Source organism: Labrus mixtus, chromosome 1 (genome assembly GCF_963584025.1).
Source record: "Labrus mixtus chromosome 1, fLabMix1.1, whole genome shotgun sequence".
NCBI classification, from domain to species: Eukaryota; Metazoa; Chordata; class Actinopteri; order Labriformes; family Labridae; genus Labrus; species Labrus mixtus.
The window spans coordinates 10,188,844-10,211,098 of record NC_083612.1 but is presented as its reverse complement, the minus strand read 5'-3'; the positions used below and the strand labels follow the sequence as shown (position 1 = coordinate 10,211,098).

General features: G+C 42.0%; 1 protein-coding gene across 1 annotated transcript in view; it reads right to left on the bottom strand.

Moving 5' to 3' along the window:
• LOC132991998 (protein kinase C-binding protein NELL1-like) overlaps positions 1 to 22,255 on the bottom strand; it is a 259,382-nt gene that overhangs the window by 129,325 nt on the left and 107,802 nt on the right. Inside the window, exon 12 of the mRNA XM_061061100.1 lies at positions 19,630 to 19,758. Coding sequence (XP_060917083.1) covers positions 19,630 to 19,758 — 129 coding nt within the window. The remainder of the gene's footprint in view (positions 1 to 19,629; positions 19,759 to 22,255) is intronic.

The following is a 22,255-nucleotide window of genomic DNA, read 5'->3' as shown; positions in this document are numbered from 1 at the left end:
CTCACAGGGAGTAGGGTGTGGATTTCAATACACCAGCTGCTTCAGTTTCCTGCCAAAGTCCAAATTGGGTGAATTGATAACTTAAAAAAAATTGGCACAAGTTCTTTGTTTACAAAACTGTTTCTGCAAATAGGAACTCAAAAACAAAAGTCACAGAATGAGCCCATTACCTGGAAATTAGTACCACATTTGTTTTCTTGTAATGAACTGTTTATCTACCCTGATGCGTGGAAAAGAGTTGGAATGAAGACATGGACAGTAGGGAAAGTAATGCTGAAAATGTAGAAAGTTGAGGGTATGCAGCTAGTAACCAATCTGAGATAAAGCTGAGCTGAGGCTTTCAAAGTGTTAGTACACGGTCCTCAAGCATGGACATCTTAGGGCATTTTCACACCTATAGTTTGCTCTGGTCCCAATCATGAACAAATCTGTGACATTGTTGCTTAACTACCACAAGGTTGCTCTGTGTTCACACATGGAAATTTTCAAGCGGACCAACATGTGTAACGCTTGGAAAAGGCTCTCCGATTTGTTGGAATTTTCAGGATCAGGGTTGGTTTCATGTTCACCAGAGTCTGAAAAAATGTGGTTCCAGACCCACCTTTTCGAGCGAGCTCTGTACGGTTGTTTGGTCCGCAAACAGGTTAGATTTGAAAACGTCCTTAGAAAGAAGTCACTCAATCGCAAGACTGAAATAAAGTCCAAAGTCCAATTCATTTCTTTATCACATGCAAAACAGTATTAGCTGATGAGTAAACAAACTGTGCAAAAAGACAAGACAGAACTTTACTTTGGTTTCTTATTTGAATACTAAATAGCGGTTCAGGAGCCCCTAAATGTTCCTTAAAAGCTCAATTTGTTTAAATGTTCTTGTGTTTAACTGCCATCATGTCTGGTTTGTAATCTAACCCCAAAGAGTAGAAGCATAATTAGAGGCTGGATTGAAGAACTTTTTAAGTTGAGCAGTGAGGCAGATCATCGGCTCCGAGTAGAAACATTTGTCATCATGAGAAACAAGCGACTCAAACCTCTCGTCACATTATTTATCGCGTCAGCCTGATCACTGACCCACAGCCCGGGCCGCTCAGACGGACAGCATATGTTGTAAAAAAAAAACACTACGTGCCCTGTCATTATGTTAATGGTGTTGGGTGTCAACACCCTGCTGCTGCGGCCCGACAGGCATGAAGCCTTATCACATCATTACACACCATTACCGTTTGTGATGAAGTCAACAGCTCCAGCAGAAGATTCCGTCTCTGCTGTCGGACTCATTAGATGATCTAACATGTGAATGACCCAGGGCAACATTCTCCCGTCGCTCAGCTGTCCTTGTGTCTGCTCACCTCCTGCTCCTCACACAGCTACACATACACTCAGTCAGATCCTCTGCCTGTTAGCTTACTGCGCATGCTGCAGGTGTCCTGAGTTTATGTAGGGCATGTTATCTCTGTGCCGAGGTGGCTTCTTATTAGATGGTCAGTCATGCTGTACACTGCAGATGTGATGGAAGTTGGGACTAAATATATGATAAGGTTTTTACATATTAAGTCTACAATCTTAAGATACCGAGTAAAGAGATTCTATGCTTACCTTAATAGTACACTTACTTACACTAGTACTCTGAGTTGATTTGTGTTTGGTGGGGGAATAATGGACGTCTTTGCCTACTTTACACTTTATACTGTATGTATAAAATCAACTAAAGAAAGAGAAGAATATAACAATGACTTTGAAATAGTGCAGGAAACTCTTCCACACGTGTGTTTCTACTCTAGTTCAGTGTGAACGTCGTCCATCAGACGAGTTACAAACGTGTCATCGGGGAGTTCCTCTCCGCTCACTGCAGGACGTTCATCACACGAAGGTCAAAGCCCGACGCCGCCAGCTGCTCTTTATTAACACTCAACCTTTCGACGCAGCCATCTGCCCGCCAGAGAAGTGAGTGTTGTTCAAGTCATTCGGGAGGGAGCGCGGAGAGATAAACAGGAGACACGGGTTTGTGTTTCCTCACTCGTGACGACCTTCCGCTGACAAACTGACAGACACTGAGCTTAACACCTGTCTTTACATGCTTAACCTCTCTACGTACACCATGTTCTGTCATTTTGGATTCTCTGTAGAAACAAGCTGAAGACAAGGGGAAGGTCTTTTTTTTTTTCATTAATAAGCCCCCTTGTGGTAAGGCTTATGGGATTTTTGCACGGATTGCACATTTATTTACTGAATTAGCATTCCAAAGTTATCAGCTTTATTGAAACTAAAATATCTCTTCTACATACAAAATCTTAAAAGTGAGCTGTAGCATGCATTAAAGAGAAGAAGGCTCTTTGAACAGTAGCAAGCCAGTGATAATGAATACTTTTTTTAGGTTAATTTCTACCTTTTATTAATTAAAAGAAGAATGTGTGATTTTTTGATCCAGTATGTCGCCCTTGAGCACCAGCATGTAATCAAAACAAACTGCTGTTTGGCGACACCTCCGCTATTCTGAAGCCTCCGCTCTCTGCCAGTGTCACACCTCCAACCCCTCTCCACTCGTGTTCACACAGAGGAGTTATGAATTAGAAGCCACCATAATTAAGCACCATTAAGTGCAAGCAGCAGACGAAATTGACCTTTACTTGAGCTGCAATCACCTGTGTCCTGCATTGTTGTGTTAGCAGGCTAATGTTAGCACACTTTAGTTAGCTTGTAGCTTCATATTGCACATTACTTGACACGGAATGACCGAGATCTAAAGACACTTACATGACATCCAAATAATCAGTGAGTATGTTATTCTTCTTTTCTCTAGTCTTTGACTTAAACAGCTTTAAACACAAGGCTGTCCCGTCCATGTAAACATGATGTAAACACAGCTCCATCAACAATACAGCTGGTGGGACTCGCGCTTCTCACTCATTGCAGACAGTCATGACTCAGAGAGACTTACAGAGGATATACTTGATTTCTGCTGTATTTATGGGTGAAATACCAGACATTCTTCTTTTAAAAGCTTTGTATTTCTAAAAGCCTTCAACATTTGAACAATTATATTAATCATATCTAAAAAGCAGTCACCCAGTGGTTTATTGCTGATCTCAAGAGGCAAGAAAGAAATGAATAAAAGGAAAGTAAAGTTATTAGTTAAGCTATTATTTTTAAACTTTTTAGGAATGTTTACACCTTATAAAAAATGTTTCATATATCTGATTGGTTGAAAAATATCATAAATGTGGGTAACGGTTTCTTATGAAGGAGTTGGTGGTGGGTCTTGAGGCTAGACAAGTTGAGATCCTCTGCTCTAGAGCTCTCTATGTTTTACCTATAAAATAAAATATCATCTATTCCTGCTTCTTTGGGACTCCATCAGAGCAGGGAGGCTTAGGCTTCAAGCATCGAAGAAAATCTGTATTCCTCTGAACTGTAAATAATAACTGTGCTCCACCTGCAGCTTTGATCATGTAAAACCTGTAAAAATCCATGAGTTCATCCGTCACTGTGCCGTCAGCCTGAACCGCTGCACCCAGGCTAAACCCTGCACTCCTCAAAGACTGCCACAGTTTGACATGCTCGGGGCAATAGGTGTAGATTGCAGAAGCCCTTTGTACTCTGAGCATCTGTGCTATAGCTGGGAGCGCTTGGGCGGATATTTTTGGGAAAGCACTAGATGAGCCTCCCGCTGTTGTTAGGAGACTATCCAAACTCATTTGAAGTGCTGCAGAGTCGAGATCGAAGTTGAAAAAAATCATAAACTTCCTGCAGTTTGTGCTGTTTACACTCAACACATGACAGCTTGATTGTGGAGCTAGAGGGTAAACAGCTGTATATTTATACGATGCAAAATCAACGATGGGAAGGGTACAAAAACGCTGCAATAAACACCCGTCACCAATTTTACTTTAACTTAAAGACAGAAGAAGACACAATGTCCAAACGATAAAGATGGAGAGGGGACAGGATGATTAAAAACTGTTTTTATTTCTGGCTTAAAAGGAAAAAGTTCAACATTTGACTACATCACTTGAGAGAATCAAAGTGATTGACATTTGATTTGTAGCTCAAAAGACATTGGGAACTAAAACAGGGCTTCATTTTCAGAAATGCATGTGGTCAGGTTATTTGTACCTGTAGGTAGATTTGTTTTGCAGCCAGCAAGGTAGAGGCATCCATTATGACACACATTTATAAAATAGATGAAACGTGAAACAACACCTTAGAGAGAAGAAAAACTGGTAAAAACACTAAAACATGATACAAATCCTCAAAGATAAAAAAAAATAAAAAATCGAGAACAACGATAAAAGGTGCTCAAGGCTCCAATCAGGGAATATTAAGAGAAATAAATAAAGTCTTACTCATACTGTGAATTAGTCTCCATATTGTATAGAGGGAAATACATCCTCAATGTGCACCTTAAATTCAGTCTACACTTTCTTTTGAAATGCCAATGCAGCCTCTGAAGAATATATACTGACAAAAATCAGAGGGATACCCATTTTCAGAGGACTAACTTGACTAACTTGCAGAGTAGGCGATCTGTGGCTAATGAGACACTTTCAAAATAAGTCACAGAGCGATTCACGTTGGGTTCAGATCACAGACGACCTCTGCAAGTATTACAAACTACTTGAGGTCCCCCAGCTTACACCAGTCGACTTAAATGGGGCTTAGAGCTGATGTCAAAAGTGTGTGGGAGCTGTACTTTTTTTCCCCCCATGGGCTGCAGGGCACTGGCCTTAACATATCTCAGACCGCACTGGTCCATTAAAACATTTTGTTTTTTTTATTTCTAAAATGCAATTTCACTTATCCACAATGATGACATCACAACCTCACTTCCTTTAACGATTGTCCTCTAAGTGGTTAGCAGAATAAAAGTCACAGATGTTGACGCATAAACTTATCTCATCAGTTCAGTTAGAAATGCCTCAGTTATCTCAGATTCCTCCAGAAACCCTCAAAATTATGTCATTTTTAGGTAACAGCATGCTGTGAACTCAAACATGACCTTTTGGAGGTTCAAAGACCCACGGGAGACTTATTTTTTTCACTGCCTATAATATGAGTATATGGGAATTATTAGAATACCCGTGTCTGTTTCCGTTGACATCGAAGCCTTTTCCAAAAGAGAACTCTTCATACGACATAATGTTCACTTGGATCAGCTCACCCTTTGCTCCCTCTTGGTGTGGACGTTCTTTATATCCGTGATGTGTGCGTTTCATCATCCCTGCTTTCTTATAAAGTCACAGCTCATCTCGCCTGCACTGGAGCATTAAATTAAAGCTGTGACAGTTACAACGAAAGGTTGTTGGCGGGTTTAATTGTCAGCAGTTAAATATGGTGTGAATGTAAGGCAGCCTGGCAGAACATTTGGGTCATAAAGCACTCACTGAGCCGCCGTGCTTTGTGGGCCATGAGCAGAAAATCACTGCGCCAAGGGAAAATCCTTGACATGTACTCTGATGGCTAAAAAAAATCAATCGCCAAACAAAGCTGAACTTCAGAGGAATGTAAAGTTCTTGGGCGCACTAAACTACAATCATTCCTTCGAGAAAGGAAGGGACCACTGAGCTTAAAATGCATTCATTCAATCACTCAATGTCCCTCTGAAGGCCCTGACACACCAAGCAGACGGCAAAGAACTAGTGGTGACGAAGGCCGCCCGTGTCTCTGTCTCATGTCCTGTTGGCCAAAAAGTTGCACTTGAACACACCGCAAAGATTACAGCCAACGGACAACCAACACGTACGCATGGGTGACAGGAAATACCTCTCCATGCCAGCAGGCGGCCGTCGTCCGTTGTTCTGATACGAGAAGACCATTTTCACACCGCTGTCGTTCACCACTCGTCTTATAGGTGGCCTACTAATGGAGAATAATGTCTGATAAAAAGTTGAAAAGGGCGATGGCATTGTCAGCCCTTTGTCTTTTAGTGGAAAAAGAAAACAAGAGGCGGAGGAGACAAATAAGGAGAAACTGCACTAATGGGTGAAAGCATGGATACTACAGCTGCATGCTTGAGGGGCTTTCCTGAACTTGTGTCGAGAGCTGGAGAGAAATGAAAACCTCTGAACGGCCAATCAGAGAGATTCCTCTCACCGAACGCCGACGGAAAAAGCCAGACAGGGGCAGACGGGGGCTCAGCGACGGTCCAGCTAGGAACGACGGCCGACGATCTCCTTGGTGTGTCAGGTCCGTAACAGAAAGATTGATATCGAAAACTGTTGAAAAACAGTTCCTGGTGTAGGACTTGATTCATTTCGCTGTGTCTTTCAAAAAGCCTTGTCAGTCCAGTAACTCTGTGTAAGAGAGTGAATTAGCTCAATGACACTCCGTCATCTGAGTTTTTGTGGCGGTCACTTGTCTGAGTGTGTGTGTGTTATGTGTGTGTGTGTGTGTGTGTGTGTGTGTGTCTTAAAGGCCAAGGACAGTGTCGGAGCTAAGTGGAGATGACTGATGTCCTCACACTCATAATTGTGTCATTACCACCCCTGTGGAAAATGATCATTAGTCCCCGTGGTCCTAGCTGTAATTAACAGATTGGGGATGTCTGAAGGGAAGAGTGAGGAGGAGTCGTCGGTCCGTCTCCTCACTCGACAGAAGCCGTGTCTTCACCTTTGTGGCAAAAACACACAGCCAATCACCTTGAGTGCTTTCATTGTGGAAGCCAAAATAGGATGTGACACGTGGAGGTCTGCCTTTTTTGAATGGCAATGAAAATTGTTTGAATGGGGCGACAATTTCCCCTTTCATGTCCAAACAGTCTCTTCCTGAATATGAAGGGAATAATCAAAACATCCCCTTTTATTTCTACAGAGTACCAATTATCTTTAATTGTTACTTTCTGGCACAGTGTTGAAAGCAATAGTCAGAAAATACACCAGACAACCAAACACACCATGTCTGTAAAAAAAAAGAAGAAAAAAAAAAAAGGGTCTACTTAAAGCTACTATAATGTTTGATTGCAGGGAATCAAGCGTACTCAAGCTCTCATTGCAGCCTAATAAATAGACACAATGGGTAAATATGTATGAGGGAGCCAGGGCGTCTACAAGAACTAAAAGTTTTTTTTGTGCCACAGTGTCAGTAAATGACACACAGCATGAGATGGCATTTTTAGCCAGGAGAGGAAAGATTTAGTCGTGCCTCAGAAAAGACTGAGATTAAAAGAAATGAAAAAGTTTGTAACAGTGAGGTAAGTGTATGCCTCAGCCCGCATCGCTACAAAAACACATTCTAACTCTTCAACTGAGATTTGTCAGTCAATTTATTGTAATTTGCCTGCCCTAATTGAAAAAGATGGAGGACTGCATACCTTACTCTGTGAGGAGGAAAACAGGATTCTTATAGAAAATCTGGCAACAGCTATGGCATTTCACAAACTCCCCCGATTTGATAATAAGCAATTGCAAATTGTCTTTTGTCTGTGGGCACAAGATGGATCAATGCTGATGAAATAAAACAACAGGGCCTGCAGACAATCTGCATTCACTGCCACTAGGCTACTTCATGCAAATACGTTTTTCAGGCTTACAGAGGAGCTTTCAGGCTTGATTCCAACGGAACATTTGAACACTTTAGTCCAAAAAAAACCAAAAAAAAAACCCAAAGCCAGCAAGGCCTCTGGCTCAGGGATTACCCGCACAATCCCCTACAGCTCAGAAATGGTCAGGAAATAGAATGGGAATAAGCAGGGGTAAATAACCATATGAGGAATGAGGCGAGGGAACGCAGGGATGCCAAGGACAGCGTTGGCTGTCAGTGCAGCAGTACATGCAGGCAGTGCAGAGTGCAGATGGCGGAGATGGATGCCACCCAGAAGAGGGTTTGAGAAGTGGGACAGGGCAGGAGCAGCACAGACACACACACACACACACACACACACACACACACACACACACACACACACATGCACACATGCTGTCGTTCAGGGAAATGACTGTAATTCATTACAGGTCTTTCAGTGACCTTTGTCACCCACTGTGGCTCCAGGAGACCTCTGCCAGTGTTTCACTGGGGGGGGGGGGGGGGGGGGGGGGGGGGGGGGGGTCGAGTCCATGCACCCACTGCTCACAGAGGAGTCTGTTTCTAGACTTAGACTTTCAGCACCATGGACAGATCCCGGGTTGCACAACTGTTCTTGATGTTTCTTGGATATAATTTCCTCTTTATGGGAGGGTTTCATCGTTATTTTTTAAACTGCTGCCAGTCTGTCTTAAACTGAATCGCCCTTCTGGAATTAATAAAGTCATGTGAATGTGAATCTGTTTTCTTGTCTGTTAGCAGGCAATTTGCATTTTTTGTAACCTCTGTTTTTCTAAGCTAATGTAAGGATGGTTTGTGTTTGAGTTCTCATAGGAGGAAGCAGAATGTCTTTATCTTCCCGTTGATCATGTCATGCAAAAAAAATACATTCTTGTCCTGCTTCCTTTAACTGCATCATTAATTAAACTTTTTTTTACCTTTGGAAAATGTAAGAAAAGTCACCCTCTGTGTCCTGAACGGCTTCCTTGGACACATAAAATAGTTGAAAATAGCTTTGTACAAACAATCAGTCGTGTCACTAATAGTCCCGTTCTCTTTTGTAGGTCATAAAGAGGCATCACTTTTTCATTCAGTGTGTTTTATAACCAGTTAAAAACACCTCAGAGAAAGTCTTCTAAATAACCAGGCCTTTGCAGCTTTAGCCGATGTTTCCATCAGCTGTGGCAACATTACTCTCACAAACTTAACTGGGACATAGCTACAATAATAAGGTAAGCCCGAGTTCAATCTGAAAGTAGGTCTTCGAACTGTGATCTATATTTAAAACAAACAGCTTGCCTTTGTTTCCTTTTCAAATTAACCTTGGCGGGTTTGTTTCAGCGGAAGAAGATAGGCCCCAATATTTTTTCAAATGTTAGAAAAACGTTTTAATTAATCATTACAATCATAACGTTTCGACAAGAGGTCTTCTTCAGGTGGTCATGTTTGAACAAAGGAGGGGGTTCACACCCATATACAGCATGAGGTTCGTTTTAGACCTGTATATTTGCTGTAACTGTTTGAGTTTGCTCAGTCTGACTCCTTACAGCCACGTTTTGCAGCCTCTTACATCTCAGCCTTTAGCATGGCAGGCACATTTTTTTTTTTGAAGATTTATTTTTCGGCTTTTCCAGCTCTTACTTTGGTTGGACAGTGAGGGATAGAGTAAAAAATAAAGGAGAGAGAGAGTGGGGAATGGCATGCAGTAAAGAAGCTGCAGGTGGGACTCAAACGGGGCCTGCATGCTTGGCGGACTATAGACTGTACAAGTTGGTAGAGTCGGTCGTCTCTACCAACTGGAAAGTCGGGGGTTCGATCCCCAGCTCCTGCAGCAACATGTACGATGTGTCCTTGGGTAAGACACTTAACCCCAAGTAGCTCCCGCTGCTTTGTCAGCAACGTATGAATGTGTATGAATGGGTTTAGTTACTTCTGATGGTCTCACTACATAACAACCTCTACCATCAGTGTGTGAATGTGTAGGTGTGACCTGCTGTGTAAAAGCGCTTTGAGTAGTCAGAAGACTAGAAAAGTGTGATACAAACTCAAGTCCATTTACCATTTCCGTTTGGCAATACCTGTTTCCAAATGAACAACAATGGGTTTCAAGTTATTTGAATTTCTCTGTGCTCTCTTTCTCACCCACACAGTTAAACAAATTGAATCCTGCAAGCTGCACAGTAAATCCACTGTCTGTTATCTTCTGGCCGCTGAGCAGCCCACTGGAGCAGTTTGACGGTGAGGAGCCTTGTTCAAGGGCACTTCAGCGGTGGTAATGAAGGAGGGGCAAGCACTGCAGATTTTTCCAACTTTCCCCACTCACATTTACCCTGCTGGTTCAAGGATACAACTATTGACCTTTTGGCTACATTTGGAGGGGAATTGATGGGCAAATCTCTCTCTACCTGGGGCGGATTTGATGAGATTTTGGGACCACAGTATAGACCCATGCTGGGGGAAACGCTTTAATTAGTTGCCCTTTACTGTAATTAGATTACACTTGTCTGTAATACAGCAATGTAACGCATTACTGTTGCTAACTTCAGTAATCTCGTTACTTGCGATACTTTGTTTTCACCTTTATTTACCATGAAAAAACATGATGAAATTAAAAATATATTTTTCGAGAGTGTCCTGGCCAATCAAGGCTGCAGCACAATCAACACAGTTTCTTACCAACAACTAACAGCCATGTAGATAAATATAAAACAGTTACATAGTTATGAAACATAATAATGAAACATTCAAATGTTCCTTTTCATGAACGCTTACGCTACACTTAACTGCCTTGACGCTTGCTCAAGTCCATGGAGAAGGAAAACCAAAATGTCAGAGCGGTTCAAATCAAGACACCTTTTGGGGCTTGGAGATATGCACGCTACTTTTAATTTGTTGTGCGACACGACAAGAATGTGACAGAGGAGTGTAATCTGTTCCCATGCAAGAAACAACTCTCAGCTGCTGTGGACTCGACATCGAATATTACACAACATAACATAACATGCTATCAGGGAGTTACACAAGGCTAGTAGCTTAAGAACTACGAACCCTGAGTGGCGCTCAAGGTAAAAGCACAATACAGACATCGACCAAGCAGCCAAGGCTTGACTTGCAGCAACAACGAGTATCAACAAAAGTAGAGAAAGCTGCCTTTTTTGTGTTAAAGCATCTCAAAAGGGGCGCTGGTAGCGTAGTGGTTAGGGCTGTTGTCCTCCGAGCGGCCCGGGTTTGAATCTCCGACTCTATCCACTGTCCTATCTATACAACAATGAAGACACTGATAGAAAATGTATCCACATAACATGTTGGAATGAAATTATATCGAGTCAAACATTGAATGAGTCGAACAAGAACAAAAAGTCTTGGATGCTGGTTTATTTCATTAGCACACTGTGAAACTATTTATTATACATGTAGCCTTTTCTTGACTTGAAATTGTCAAAAGACTTCTTTAAGGTTCACCAGCCGGCCGCTTATTGACGTAGATCACAATGAATTCTTTTCATGACTCCCCAGACAAGGTAGACTGAGCTTCCCAGAACTTCCAGATATGAAAATCACAGAGAATTTGTCTTTGCTTCTCTTTTAAGTACAGCTGCCATCGTCTGTCCAAACCGATCCAAACAAGCTGAACAAGCTGCAGGCAAGACAAAGAGGTTTGGCCAACACCGATGTAAAGCACATTACGTTGGTCGTGGGAAGGATCAGCGTGATTTTAATGTGCATTTCTTCTTTAAAGAAATGACCAAACCAAAATTGACTTTTATTAGGAGTTAAGCTTTCAGTAAATGTTTAAAGAGGAGTCTTCCATTCCGCTTCTCTCCACCTTTTTGACACACTGCTTTTTCCCTCTTCCTTTTTCGACCCACCTCGACCCTCTCTTGCTCTCTCTCAGCTCTGAGGAGGAGCAGACGCCGTTGCTCATTCACTTCCTGTCGTTACATCCTTGTTTCAACACGACGGCGGTAGAGTTCCCACAGAGGACCTGATTGATTTGTAGAAGCACAAACACGACCAATTACTCTTTAATGCCACTGAGTGAGAGCCAATTCAGCCAGCGGCACTCGCCAGAGCCACAAAAAAAGACAGACGCACGCCGCTGCTCCCATCATCCCAGGGCTGAATGAGAACAAATGAGGATTATCTCAACCGCTCACAATCAATACATCACCTTCTTTTGCATTACACCTCTCAGCACACATCTCATTTGCTCTCATTGGAGAACATTAACAGTAACGACTTGACGATGAAGTGGTCTGTGACATAGGATGAGTAAAGCCGTGACAAATGACATGTGTATGTGTGTATTTTCATGTTTTCCTCTGGCTCCTGTGTGACCGGTCTCTGCAGGGAAAAGCGAGCAATAGCTGTTAGTTTTAGCGGATTAGCAGTAGCATATCGGGAGGTGATGCACACCGGCTGGAGACACATCATGTTTTCCTAAGCTTATCTGGAAAACCCAGGGACAGCTAAAGACACACAACCCCGCACAAACCCGAACACACACGCCTGCAAATCCTACTGTGGAGGCTCTGCAGGAAGGCGCTGGCCTTGATTAGCTCTCTTCCCAACCTCTGTGGATATGATTCCTGCAGCTCTGCACTCCCAGGGATCTGTCTCTGTCTGTCTGTTTGTAGCTGCAACCTCCCACTGAAATAAATCTCTCAATCTGTCTGTCAGTCAGAGAGTCAGTGTGTACCACCCAGACGCCAAATGCCCAGTTCATCTCAGCTCATCTGCAAACATGTGATAACAGTTTCTCTATCAGACTCGGCAATATTGAGGGACGAGACGGGGGTAAGTCCTCCGTAAATGACTTCCCTAATCCCCACGGGGTCTTTGGGGGTGAGGATACGACGTTATCGGCTGGGAGCATCTCGGCGGACAGGGCTAATGACAAGCACATGACGTGGGAAGCATGTATTTGACCAGCCACAAAAGCCTCTGCTTTAGGGTGGAAAAAAGATTCAAGGAAAAAGACAACGACAATTAAAGGGTCAGGTGTCAGAAAGTGTCTACAGTGACGTCTGTGCATTATCAAGAGAGGCTGCAACAAACGTTTTCAGTCACTATTATACATGTTAATATGAATCTAAGAGCCGCTCAACTTCTGCTGCTATGATTGACACTATCAGTCCTCCCTATTGCATTGTCATTATAGTTGCTAATGTTGCTAATATTAGACTCATTGGTCTGTTACCATAGTTAGCACATGTACTTTTTCCATTATTACTGGCATTGTAGCTACATTGTATTCCTTGTTGTTGTTACTCTGTTTGTTTGTCTCATCATCTCTCTCTCTTGCCCAAGCCCCTTACTGTAGCGACATATGGCTGTTCAACATCAGTCTGGTTCTGCTCGAGGTTTCTGCCTCTTAGAAGAAGTTTTTCTTTGCCACTGTAACTTTGCCAAATGCGGCAGAGTGCTGAGCTCATGATGGATTAATGTTGGGTCTTTGTGAGGAATATAACAAAGAGTATGGTCAGACCTGAGTACTTTCAGAAGTCCAAAGATATACCAGAAAGTTCTAATCTTGAGTAGAAGATCTCTAAAAAGTGCAAAAAAGGTGCTATTAGAGGTCCCCTGTATATGTACAAAGCCAGAGACCTCATTACACTCGCAGGTTCAACTCCAAGTTTTGATGCTATTTGGTGCATGTCATCCCCCACTCTCTCTCTCCCCACATTTCCTGTCCCCCCATTGCTGCCTCACAAAATTAAAGAAACAAATGCAAATAATAATATTTTTTTTAAAAGTTCAATAAGTTACATTTTCTCATCCAACACAATACATCTAGTGAAGCCTCATAAGCATTAGACTGCCAAAAAGTGTTTCAAGCTGCATAACAGGTGTTGTTCTTTCTCTGTTAGGAGATTTAATCTCCTTTCCAGTAACTGCTGATCTACTTGTAGAGATAAGTCAGAAAAGTGATTAACTGGTTTGTCACACATTTCTTTTCTCCCACGATGATCAACCAGGTATGTTTGCTTCATATAGAGCTTTTAAAAGAGTTACACCCACGAGCCTGAAAGGACTCATTCAAAAAAAAAAAAAAAAGAATAGAGACTTTTGCTAATATGCCTCATTAGCTAATTCAAAGTGTCTGGAGGTTTTCAGGGCACGTCAAACTGGGAGGAGACCCCGGTGTAGACCCAGAGTTCACTGGAGGGATTATACTGTATATCCTGTCTGGCCTGGGAACGCCTCGGAATCCCCCCAGGAAGAGCTAGAAAAGGTTGCTGGGGAGAAGGAAGTCTGTGTGGACTTACTTACTGACCTCAGATAAGCGGAAGAAGATGGATGTCATCCTTTCTTATACATATCAGAGGGAGTACTGGTGTGTGGATGAATGGAGAGTTTGATTATTATCATTATTATTTTGACTTTACAAGTTTGCCTTCCTGACCAGAAAGTGCACAAATGCAGAGCCACTTAACACCCACACCAACACTCACTCGATAGATTTGATGTAAAACACCACATAGACACATATCAGACTGTTGAGGCTGCAGACATAATTAGCTCTGAAGTGATTTTATTGAGCTTATTTTCAGAGTAAGCCACTCAGTGTTATGAGGGCACTCATACAACGCTATTCAATATGATGTTATGACAACACCATTGCCGCAGACAACTTCTCCTCCTTTAATTTGACACTGACGTGTTTTTGCGTGAAATGGTGTGTACAGTATGAACACACTGATTGATATCCTCTGGCATCATCCACAACATGTCTGAAGTGAGCTACAGCAGCAGCTCCAACTGCAGTAACAGTGACGTTACTAGCACCAAAGTCGCTGCACATTATAGGTGAGTGGTAAAAGCTAAAAGGAGAAAGACTGAGCAAAGAGGAGAAGAGCTGAAATCTGCTGTGGTGTCAGCAGAGATTGACTGGAGATCAGGGACATCATAAAGTGCTTCCCCAGAGCCTATTAGCTTAGGGGGACACATCAGAGAGCTTGGTGCCTGAACCACGAGGAGTTTCTGCTGCTCCGGAGCTAAATGAAAGCGAGCTGAACAAACAGAAATAGCCCCGTTAGGTTCCATGTTCAGGCCTCACACTGGGCGCTAATCTTATTACCCCCATAGCAGAAAATAAACTGTGGTCTGAAGGGCAGGTAAAACTGCAGAAGAATGCAGCCCCAGATGGTAATTGACATCAATGTGAAGTGGAGAGGCAGTGAGTACACTTTGATCAAAAGCATGTAACAGTAATTATACCTAATTACACTCAGCAACTAAAACCAAACTCAACTCAGAGCTGGTGAGGCGGAGAAACAAATCCACCTTTATATGTAAAACAAGGCCATTCGAGTCGCACACATAAGAGTTGCAGGGCAAATGAGGCGCTAATGCCGCCATTAATGTGTGTGGAGTGACCCGTGAGGATTCTCAACAGCGGGAGGATCCTTCACAACAAGCTCCTGAGACCATTTCTATGGAAATAAGCTTCATCGCTGCATATGTGAAGATACTCCACTCGACTCCAGCGTCTTGGTAACTGCTCTGACTTTTCCCTAATGTGCTCGCCCATAAACATTTCCAAGGCCGCGCTGCAGTGTTGGGAGCCTTTAATTTGAAACATGGAGGGAAAAAAGAAGAGCATAGCGGAATCACTTGAGAGGCTGTATTTCTATATATATGTGTATATATACATATATAAAACTTCCTGCAGAGAGGGGGATCATTTGGCTGTATTGAGGGAAAAGAGGGTTCATATAAAACGGAGAACATGTGCAATGAAAGAAAGATTACACTTTCTAGAAGCACTTTGGTTCAACATTAGATCCCTGCTGGGGTTTTACCCGCCGAGGGAGAAAGATATACAGAGCTGCCTCTGTGTTAACAACCGGCCGTTTGGGAGCGAGAGTCCCTGCAGCACGCAGCTAGGAAACAGTGGATAATGTTGTTTGTCCTTAGGTGATGCAACTATTCTCTAAAGTGTAGCTCTCGCTTTATATTTGCAGCCTTATTGGGCTGGGCTCAACCCAATGTACCCGACAATAACTGTTTTTTTTTTTTTTTAGGTTACGATTGACAAGCTGTCAGCAAAACTACAACAACATTGTTAACTTCTGTGTCCTCTGGGAACCGAGAGAGATTACAGGAGATCTGATGGGACTCGGGGAAAAAAATCACTGACAATATAAACAAGACAGATGAGAGTAAAAGGCCTTTGTTGAGTCCTTCAGCACCAGAGTTGGGAAGTAGGAGGTTTAAATACTTTTTAACTACCCTTTTCAAACTCGTCTTTTTAATTTTGCCTGTTAAGGGATCAAATGATAAAAAAAAAACAGGAGCTGCACAATTCTTCAAGGCTGCCATGGTCAGTGTAGCAGCTTCATGATTACAATGTGCTCTGCTGATGGCATGCTCGTGTGCAGCTTAATCTAAATTATTGGCAATTTAAAGTGTTGAAAAATGAAGTGCAAAACAGTGCAGTTTATCAAGTGTCCACTTGCAAAAGCTAAGGAATTCCCTATTAGGTCCCGTGTTAAAATACCTTTTTTTATATTTTTACAGCATGGTTAAAAAATGAATTTGGTCTGAATATCTTATTTCCTTATTGGTTTACATTACACAGGGTTGAATATTGACAACACTTGTCAGTTTTGACTACTTTTTAAAGCCTAAAAGTTATTCATAACTTTGCTAAATAAGGGGCGGGACTGAGTTGACTGACGGGTTGGCGAGTTGTTTCCCAGGAGGCTTGAAGCCCGCCCCAACTCCTCACCTTTTTCTTTAGATAGATATATAGAAAAAGCAGACAGCAGATGCATATCATGAACTTTATATTCATATTTTTTACTTTCATTGTCATTGTAATTTTTATTTTTCTTTCGTAATTATTTTTTTGCCTTCTTTCTTTTTATAGTGTTCATCTTTTGCCATTCAACCTGTTATCATTTCTTTATTGTATTTGTCATTTTGTGACGCATGCTTAAATGTATGAAAGGTGCTATATTAAGAAAGCCGAGTTGAGCAGTGCCCCCTGGGTAATGAAGTTTATTTGGGGGGAGATTACAGTATGGATAGCCCAGACGAAAACCTGAAATAAAGCAAAGACTACCATCTGCTTGGGAGAAGTGACAGAGCTAGAGCACAAAGTCATGGTAGACCAAAGGGAGAAATGTGAAAACCGAGCACAGTATGCATGAAAATTGGTATAGTGGAAGAGTTGTCTTGCACATTGTAATTCTAGTGTGGGTGTAGAGATGTTGACAACTTTGTAAATCTGCATCTGAAGGTTTGAAGGGGAAGAAGGTTGGTTTTAAAATATATGGGGGACATCAGTCAGCCTTGTAGGAGACTTTGTGTGTTGACAAAAACAAATCTATCAAAATTATATTCTTCCTCCTACTGGACTCTTCGCTTAGAGCTAAAACAATGCCAGACCATATTCTTAATACATCTTTAGTGGAGTAAATAAACACACAAGCCTTGGTGGTAAAGGCTAGTGACACACGAGTCATCATTAAAGTGAGCCTATGTTTGTGTTGCTTTGTGTGTACAGAAGCATGGAAATCAACTTAATCGAGTGGGAATATTAACCACAGCAAGGTAATGACTGACAGATAACTGCAAAAGAAAAGGGAGCAGAGAGCTTCAATATGTGACTGCAATGACTCCTGGAGCCCTCGTCCTCTTCTCTCACTTCACCACAAGTGGAAACATTCAGTTAAATGTGAATTCTAACAGCCCAGAGTTTCTATTTAAGAAGCCTCCAGAGTTTACTAATGCTATGAACGGAGACGTGTCAGATTGTATCACATTACTGACATGAGCCCAAAGATGTAGAGCCAGATGTTTTTATTGTTTTTATACTGCCTAGAGAATCCCCCAGCTGCAGGAGCAGAGGTGTCTTGTCTTACCTTCAACCCCACTTGCCTGCGTATTGTAAATGATTAAAAAGTAAAAAACAATGGTTGGACAAAAGTCTTGTGATCCAACGTGTTCCTCCAGGAGATGTAAGGGCCCATCGCCAACACTTATCCTGACTTCTGAGGCACAGGGCGGTGTGTCTCACCGAAAAATATCCCATTGAGAATGATTAGATATTCAACTTTAAGAGAAGCAGACTCTAATTATGGCTCCACAAGGTGACTCAACGCAATGCAGAAAGCTCAAGCTGTCTTTAAATCCTCTGGTTCCTCCTTAAACAGCAAATGGTTTCCTCTTCAATCATTCAGCAGCACGTTAAAATATTTACGAGGATTTAATGGCCACATTTAATGACAGCTTAGAGTCCCAGCAAGACACAATATCCTGTTTATAAATACAGGAAGAGAAATTAATCTGTGCTGTAAAACATCTATTAAGCTATCAGAGATACCAAATCAGACTGCTGGGCTTTGTTTATACGTCAAATAAAAAAGAAGAAAAACGAGGTTTCCCCAGTCTGCTGTGTAAGACATGTTATCCAAAGCCAAGTTTAAGTTGGAGGTGAGTGAAGCCATGTCAAATATCATCATACTGTACAGCTTGATACCAGCTAATCCACTTACAATGGAAGTTTGAGCTTCCTCCAGGGAGCAAACCCTAAACATGGATAATGCCGTCATAGCCGGTAGAGCCGTGGATACACGATTTACATAGTTGATCTAACAATCAGTGTTTCCCAGCCCTGACTCATATGGTGTGGGACTGCCGTGGATTGGATTGGAGCTCTGGGTAAACCTCTTAACCATGCAGATCAAACAGAGGCAGACAGACTGGAGGGCTTGTGGCTACCCGGCTCTCAGCGCGTTTACTGAATCCAGTCTGCTGTGGCTCCGTCCCAAAGACAACTGCAACAGCGCATCGAGCAAATCCTTCAATCCGCCGACCGCCGTTCCCAAGCCTCTTAATCAAATAAGGCCATTAGCTCCATCACAAGTGCTCTGGGCCTCCAGCACCGACATACTAGAGTTTTATCTCAGCCAAGTCCAACAATCAGCACACAAGAAGCACCCTGGCACTCTTCGAGATAACTGGCTTTTTCCAGGGATCCACTAAGAAATGACTGGAAACTCTAGAAGATTAAATGTTTTCTAGGAAATGTGAAGCAGACTCAGTGTAGAGCAGAGGACACTGTGGTTTAAGATAAATATAGGACTGTTTAAAGCATAAGCATGCTGTTAGCCTTTCTACGGATCAACAAGAGACCAAATATAAAAAGTGAAAAGATCTGCTGTGTACTGTGACCAAAAGTTTGATTTGAGCAAAAACAAAGTGTGCCAGTCCACTACGCAAACTCTTTTCGAATGTCCTTTTTCTAAAAGCATGCAGTGGCTTGAAAAACTGATTTTGGAACTTGCAGATATTGCGGGCATCGCATTGGTTTCATGGTTTGTCTTGGCATGCAGAAGAATCAACTCGCAGACCTTAACCTTGTTTTTATTGGTACTCTAATTTCATCATTACAATTAATGCCGCTGCAAGGACAGACTTCTTGTGCCGAACATTTCAAACGTTCCAATATATGATTGAGAGGATGAAAATCAGGAACATTTTTTCTGACCAACTTTAAGCCTGAGTGAAACTTTAACCGAAACGGACACAAACAAATCAGAACAGTGTTCAGAGGACACTTCCTCAAAATCCCCAAAAGTGCTCGATCCTGACTGTGCTTAGTCAGATTTGTGATGCCAAAAAAACAAGTCCAGCTTTTAACTGACCACTCGCTCATCTCCAATCACAGCCAGTCATCATCACCACGTCATACAATCACTCAGTATGTTTACATGCACAGTTGAGTCTAGCTATACAGTTAGAGCTCTATTAGGCCTTTTAAGTGGACTGCTCTCTTTGTCCCACTGTAAGAGCACCGGGGGAGAATCCATTTATTGACTGAACAATGTCTGACTCCACTACAGTAGATGGCGATATGTCACCTTTCAGGTAGTTATTATTGGACCTTCTTGCAGGTCAAACTCAATTTTTAGTCTGATTAACACAATGAATCACCTCTCTCTAACTGCAGGTAAACGTACTGATTGTGTAAAAATCTCCCTCTGTGAAACACAGCCTGCATAAATAATAAATAAACATCACACTGCTTTTTACCATGCTAGGCCAATATATGAGTCAGTCTGCTGAGCCTCAGCTGACCCTGACCCAACTCAAATCCAGTCCTACCTTCACAGTAGGTAGAATCCCCGTGGACGGAGGCGTAGCCGCTCTTGCATTCGCACTCCGCTTTAGTATTCCGATTTTTACACTCAGAGTTTTCTCCACAGATGACTCCCTCCGCACAGAAATCGTAACCTGTCAAAGAGAGGAACAAAGGAAGCCACAATTTACTCTGGTCTTTTTTTTGCTCACACAAGGTTGTGAAAAGCTGTGTGCGGAAACACACACACACACACACACACACACACACACACACACACACACACACACTCATGGCTGTACGTGCAGTTACAAGCTGACAAACACACGCAGTACTGTGGTTGGCAAGAAACTTGATGGGGGGGGGGAAAAAGTTTCTGACTAAATTAATATGGTGCGGTGAAAAGGTTTGAATTTCTACAAAAACATTTACACACACACACAACATTAAAATTCATCCACTCAGAAAAAGCTGCTCCTGTAGGAAGATCTCAGACGATGTCATTGCTCCTTTTTAGCCAAATGCTTAAAAAGACTCACTGAACTGGATGAATGGAGAGTTTGATTATTATGATTATTATTTTGACTTTACTCTTTGTCTCCCTGACAAGAAAGTGAGAAAAAAATGCATATCCACTTAACACCCACACCCGCTTATTTTCAGAGTCAGCCACTCAGTGTTATGAGGGCACTTCTGATTCTGCTAGTGTTGTATAGGCAAGTTAATGTTGAATATTGTGACATTATTATAAAGTGTTTGGAAAGGTTGCTTTTTGAAAATGTAAGTGTACTCTCAATCCTGCATGAGTTAAAGCTATGGCTAATTGGTTTGTTTTAGTATCTTTTTGGTATCTTTTCTTTTTGGCAAGCAAGAAAAAAAAAAGAGGCTGACAAAGGCCTTAAAAAGTCTGCTCAACCAATCAACCAACCAATCAATCTTTTCTTGTATAGCCCAAAATCATAGCAAATGTTCTCTCAAGACACTTTACAAAAGAGCAGGTCTAACCCTTACTCTTTGTTATATCATTCATTCATTCAAACCAAGTGAAATGATTGAACAGCTAACCCACCTGCACTCATTGTGACAGTAATGAAAAGTATAACTGGCTATGGTTAATAATGGCTACAGTCTGCTCCTGTTTCATTGACTCATTCTGCAGCTCCAGTAAGCAGCGTGTGTTCATTTCATTGGGTTTTGATTAGTGGTTATGTGTAGAGACACAAACAGACGTTACTATAAGAGTCTCCAGTTTTGTTAAACCATGTACGACAACACAAGGTCTTCATCGTTGTGCTTAACAAAACAAGAGCAAGGAAAGCCTTAAAGAGGAATGGACACAGTTAAAGCAGCTGCTGCATCTCCAACACAGAAGTGTAATAATGAGAGTGTAAACAACTAAATGTATAAAGTGTTGCCTCAAAAATAGCACACTGCATCACATGAGCTCATGACTAATAAGTTGGCATTAAAGTTGATTGTTAGCTTTGTTGTGCAGAAGCTACAGTATGAGATTGTAAAACATGCTTAAGAAATGGAACCAAAGTGGTTTTCTTGAACATTTTTGATATTTGGGCTATGAAACACAGGCTTTTTAGCTGTCATCCTCGGAAAGGAAGCAAGATACAAAATGGTTTGGCAATAGCAAGTCAGCGCCTGCGAAGTTGCAAATGTAGTGACAGGATTCAGGATTCCTCAAGGGCTTTCATATGGTTATTGTGTTGGCTTGGACACATGTCACCAGTACTGGGATCAAAAACACTGACTGTTTGTGGAGGTGGAGAGAAACTTTACCACCTCCACTCCCAATGTTTTGTCGTGTTAAAACCTAACCCAGCCGTGCTCCTTCAGGTGTTCCGGTACATGAGAGGGAGGACAGAGAGACAAGATGTTGCGAGAATCGGTCTGTCTGATGTACAGGCAGACTGTTGAGAGATGATGGGTCCCCTGCTCTGTAAGTATAGGAGCTGATGTAGCCCATCATGGCCTGTAATGAAAGACAGACCGGCTGCACATAAAAGCCCCGAGAGGCGGAGAGCCTGGGGAGCCATTACTGAGGAAAGAGCTGCGTCTGCACTATTCTTTCGACGTCGACAGCAGCATCCTGCAAAGCGCTGCATACAACTAAAGGGTCTGATTAACCAAGATGTGTAAGTGTGTGCATGGTGGAGAAGAGTACACGCCTATCTGACCACAAAGACCTCTGTGACTTTTACCATCAATTTTAATATACTTTTATTTTGTATTTTTTACTGGCTATTGCTAATGTACTTTATTTCCTGTTTGGAAAAAAAACACTGCACTCCCAGCATATCGAAAAGTTTCGACATGAACTTAACCATAGAAAAAGGAACTGGTGAAAGATCGAAAAGTAAATAAACACAGCTAAAGTAAACGTTAAAAAAGAGACATTTTTAGGATTCATATTACATTTGACTCGTCAACTGAGCTATCTGGGAGGTTTTTTTTAAGTGAAATGAGCCAATCAATGTCACAGTGGTGTCATTATTTTCTATCACCGTTGCTTCAGGAAGACACTACAGCGGCTTTAATACGGTGAGCTGAAAGGGACAAAACAGCATGAGATAAATGCACATTAAAAAAAAATGATGTGTTAATTTCGGACCTTAGAATCATTACGTTTAACATGATAAT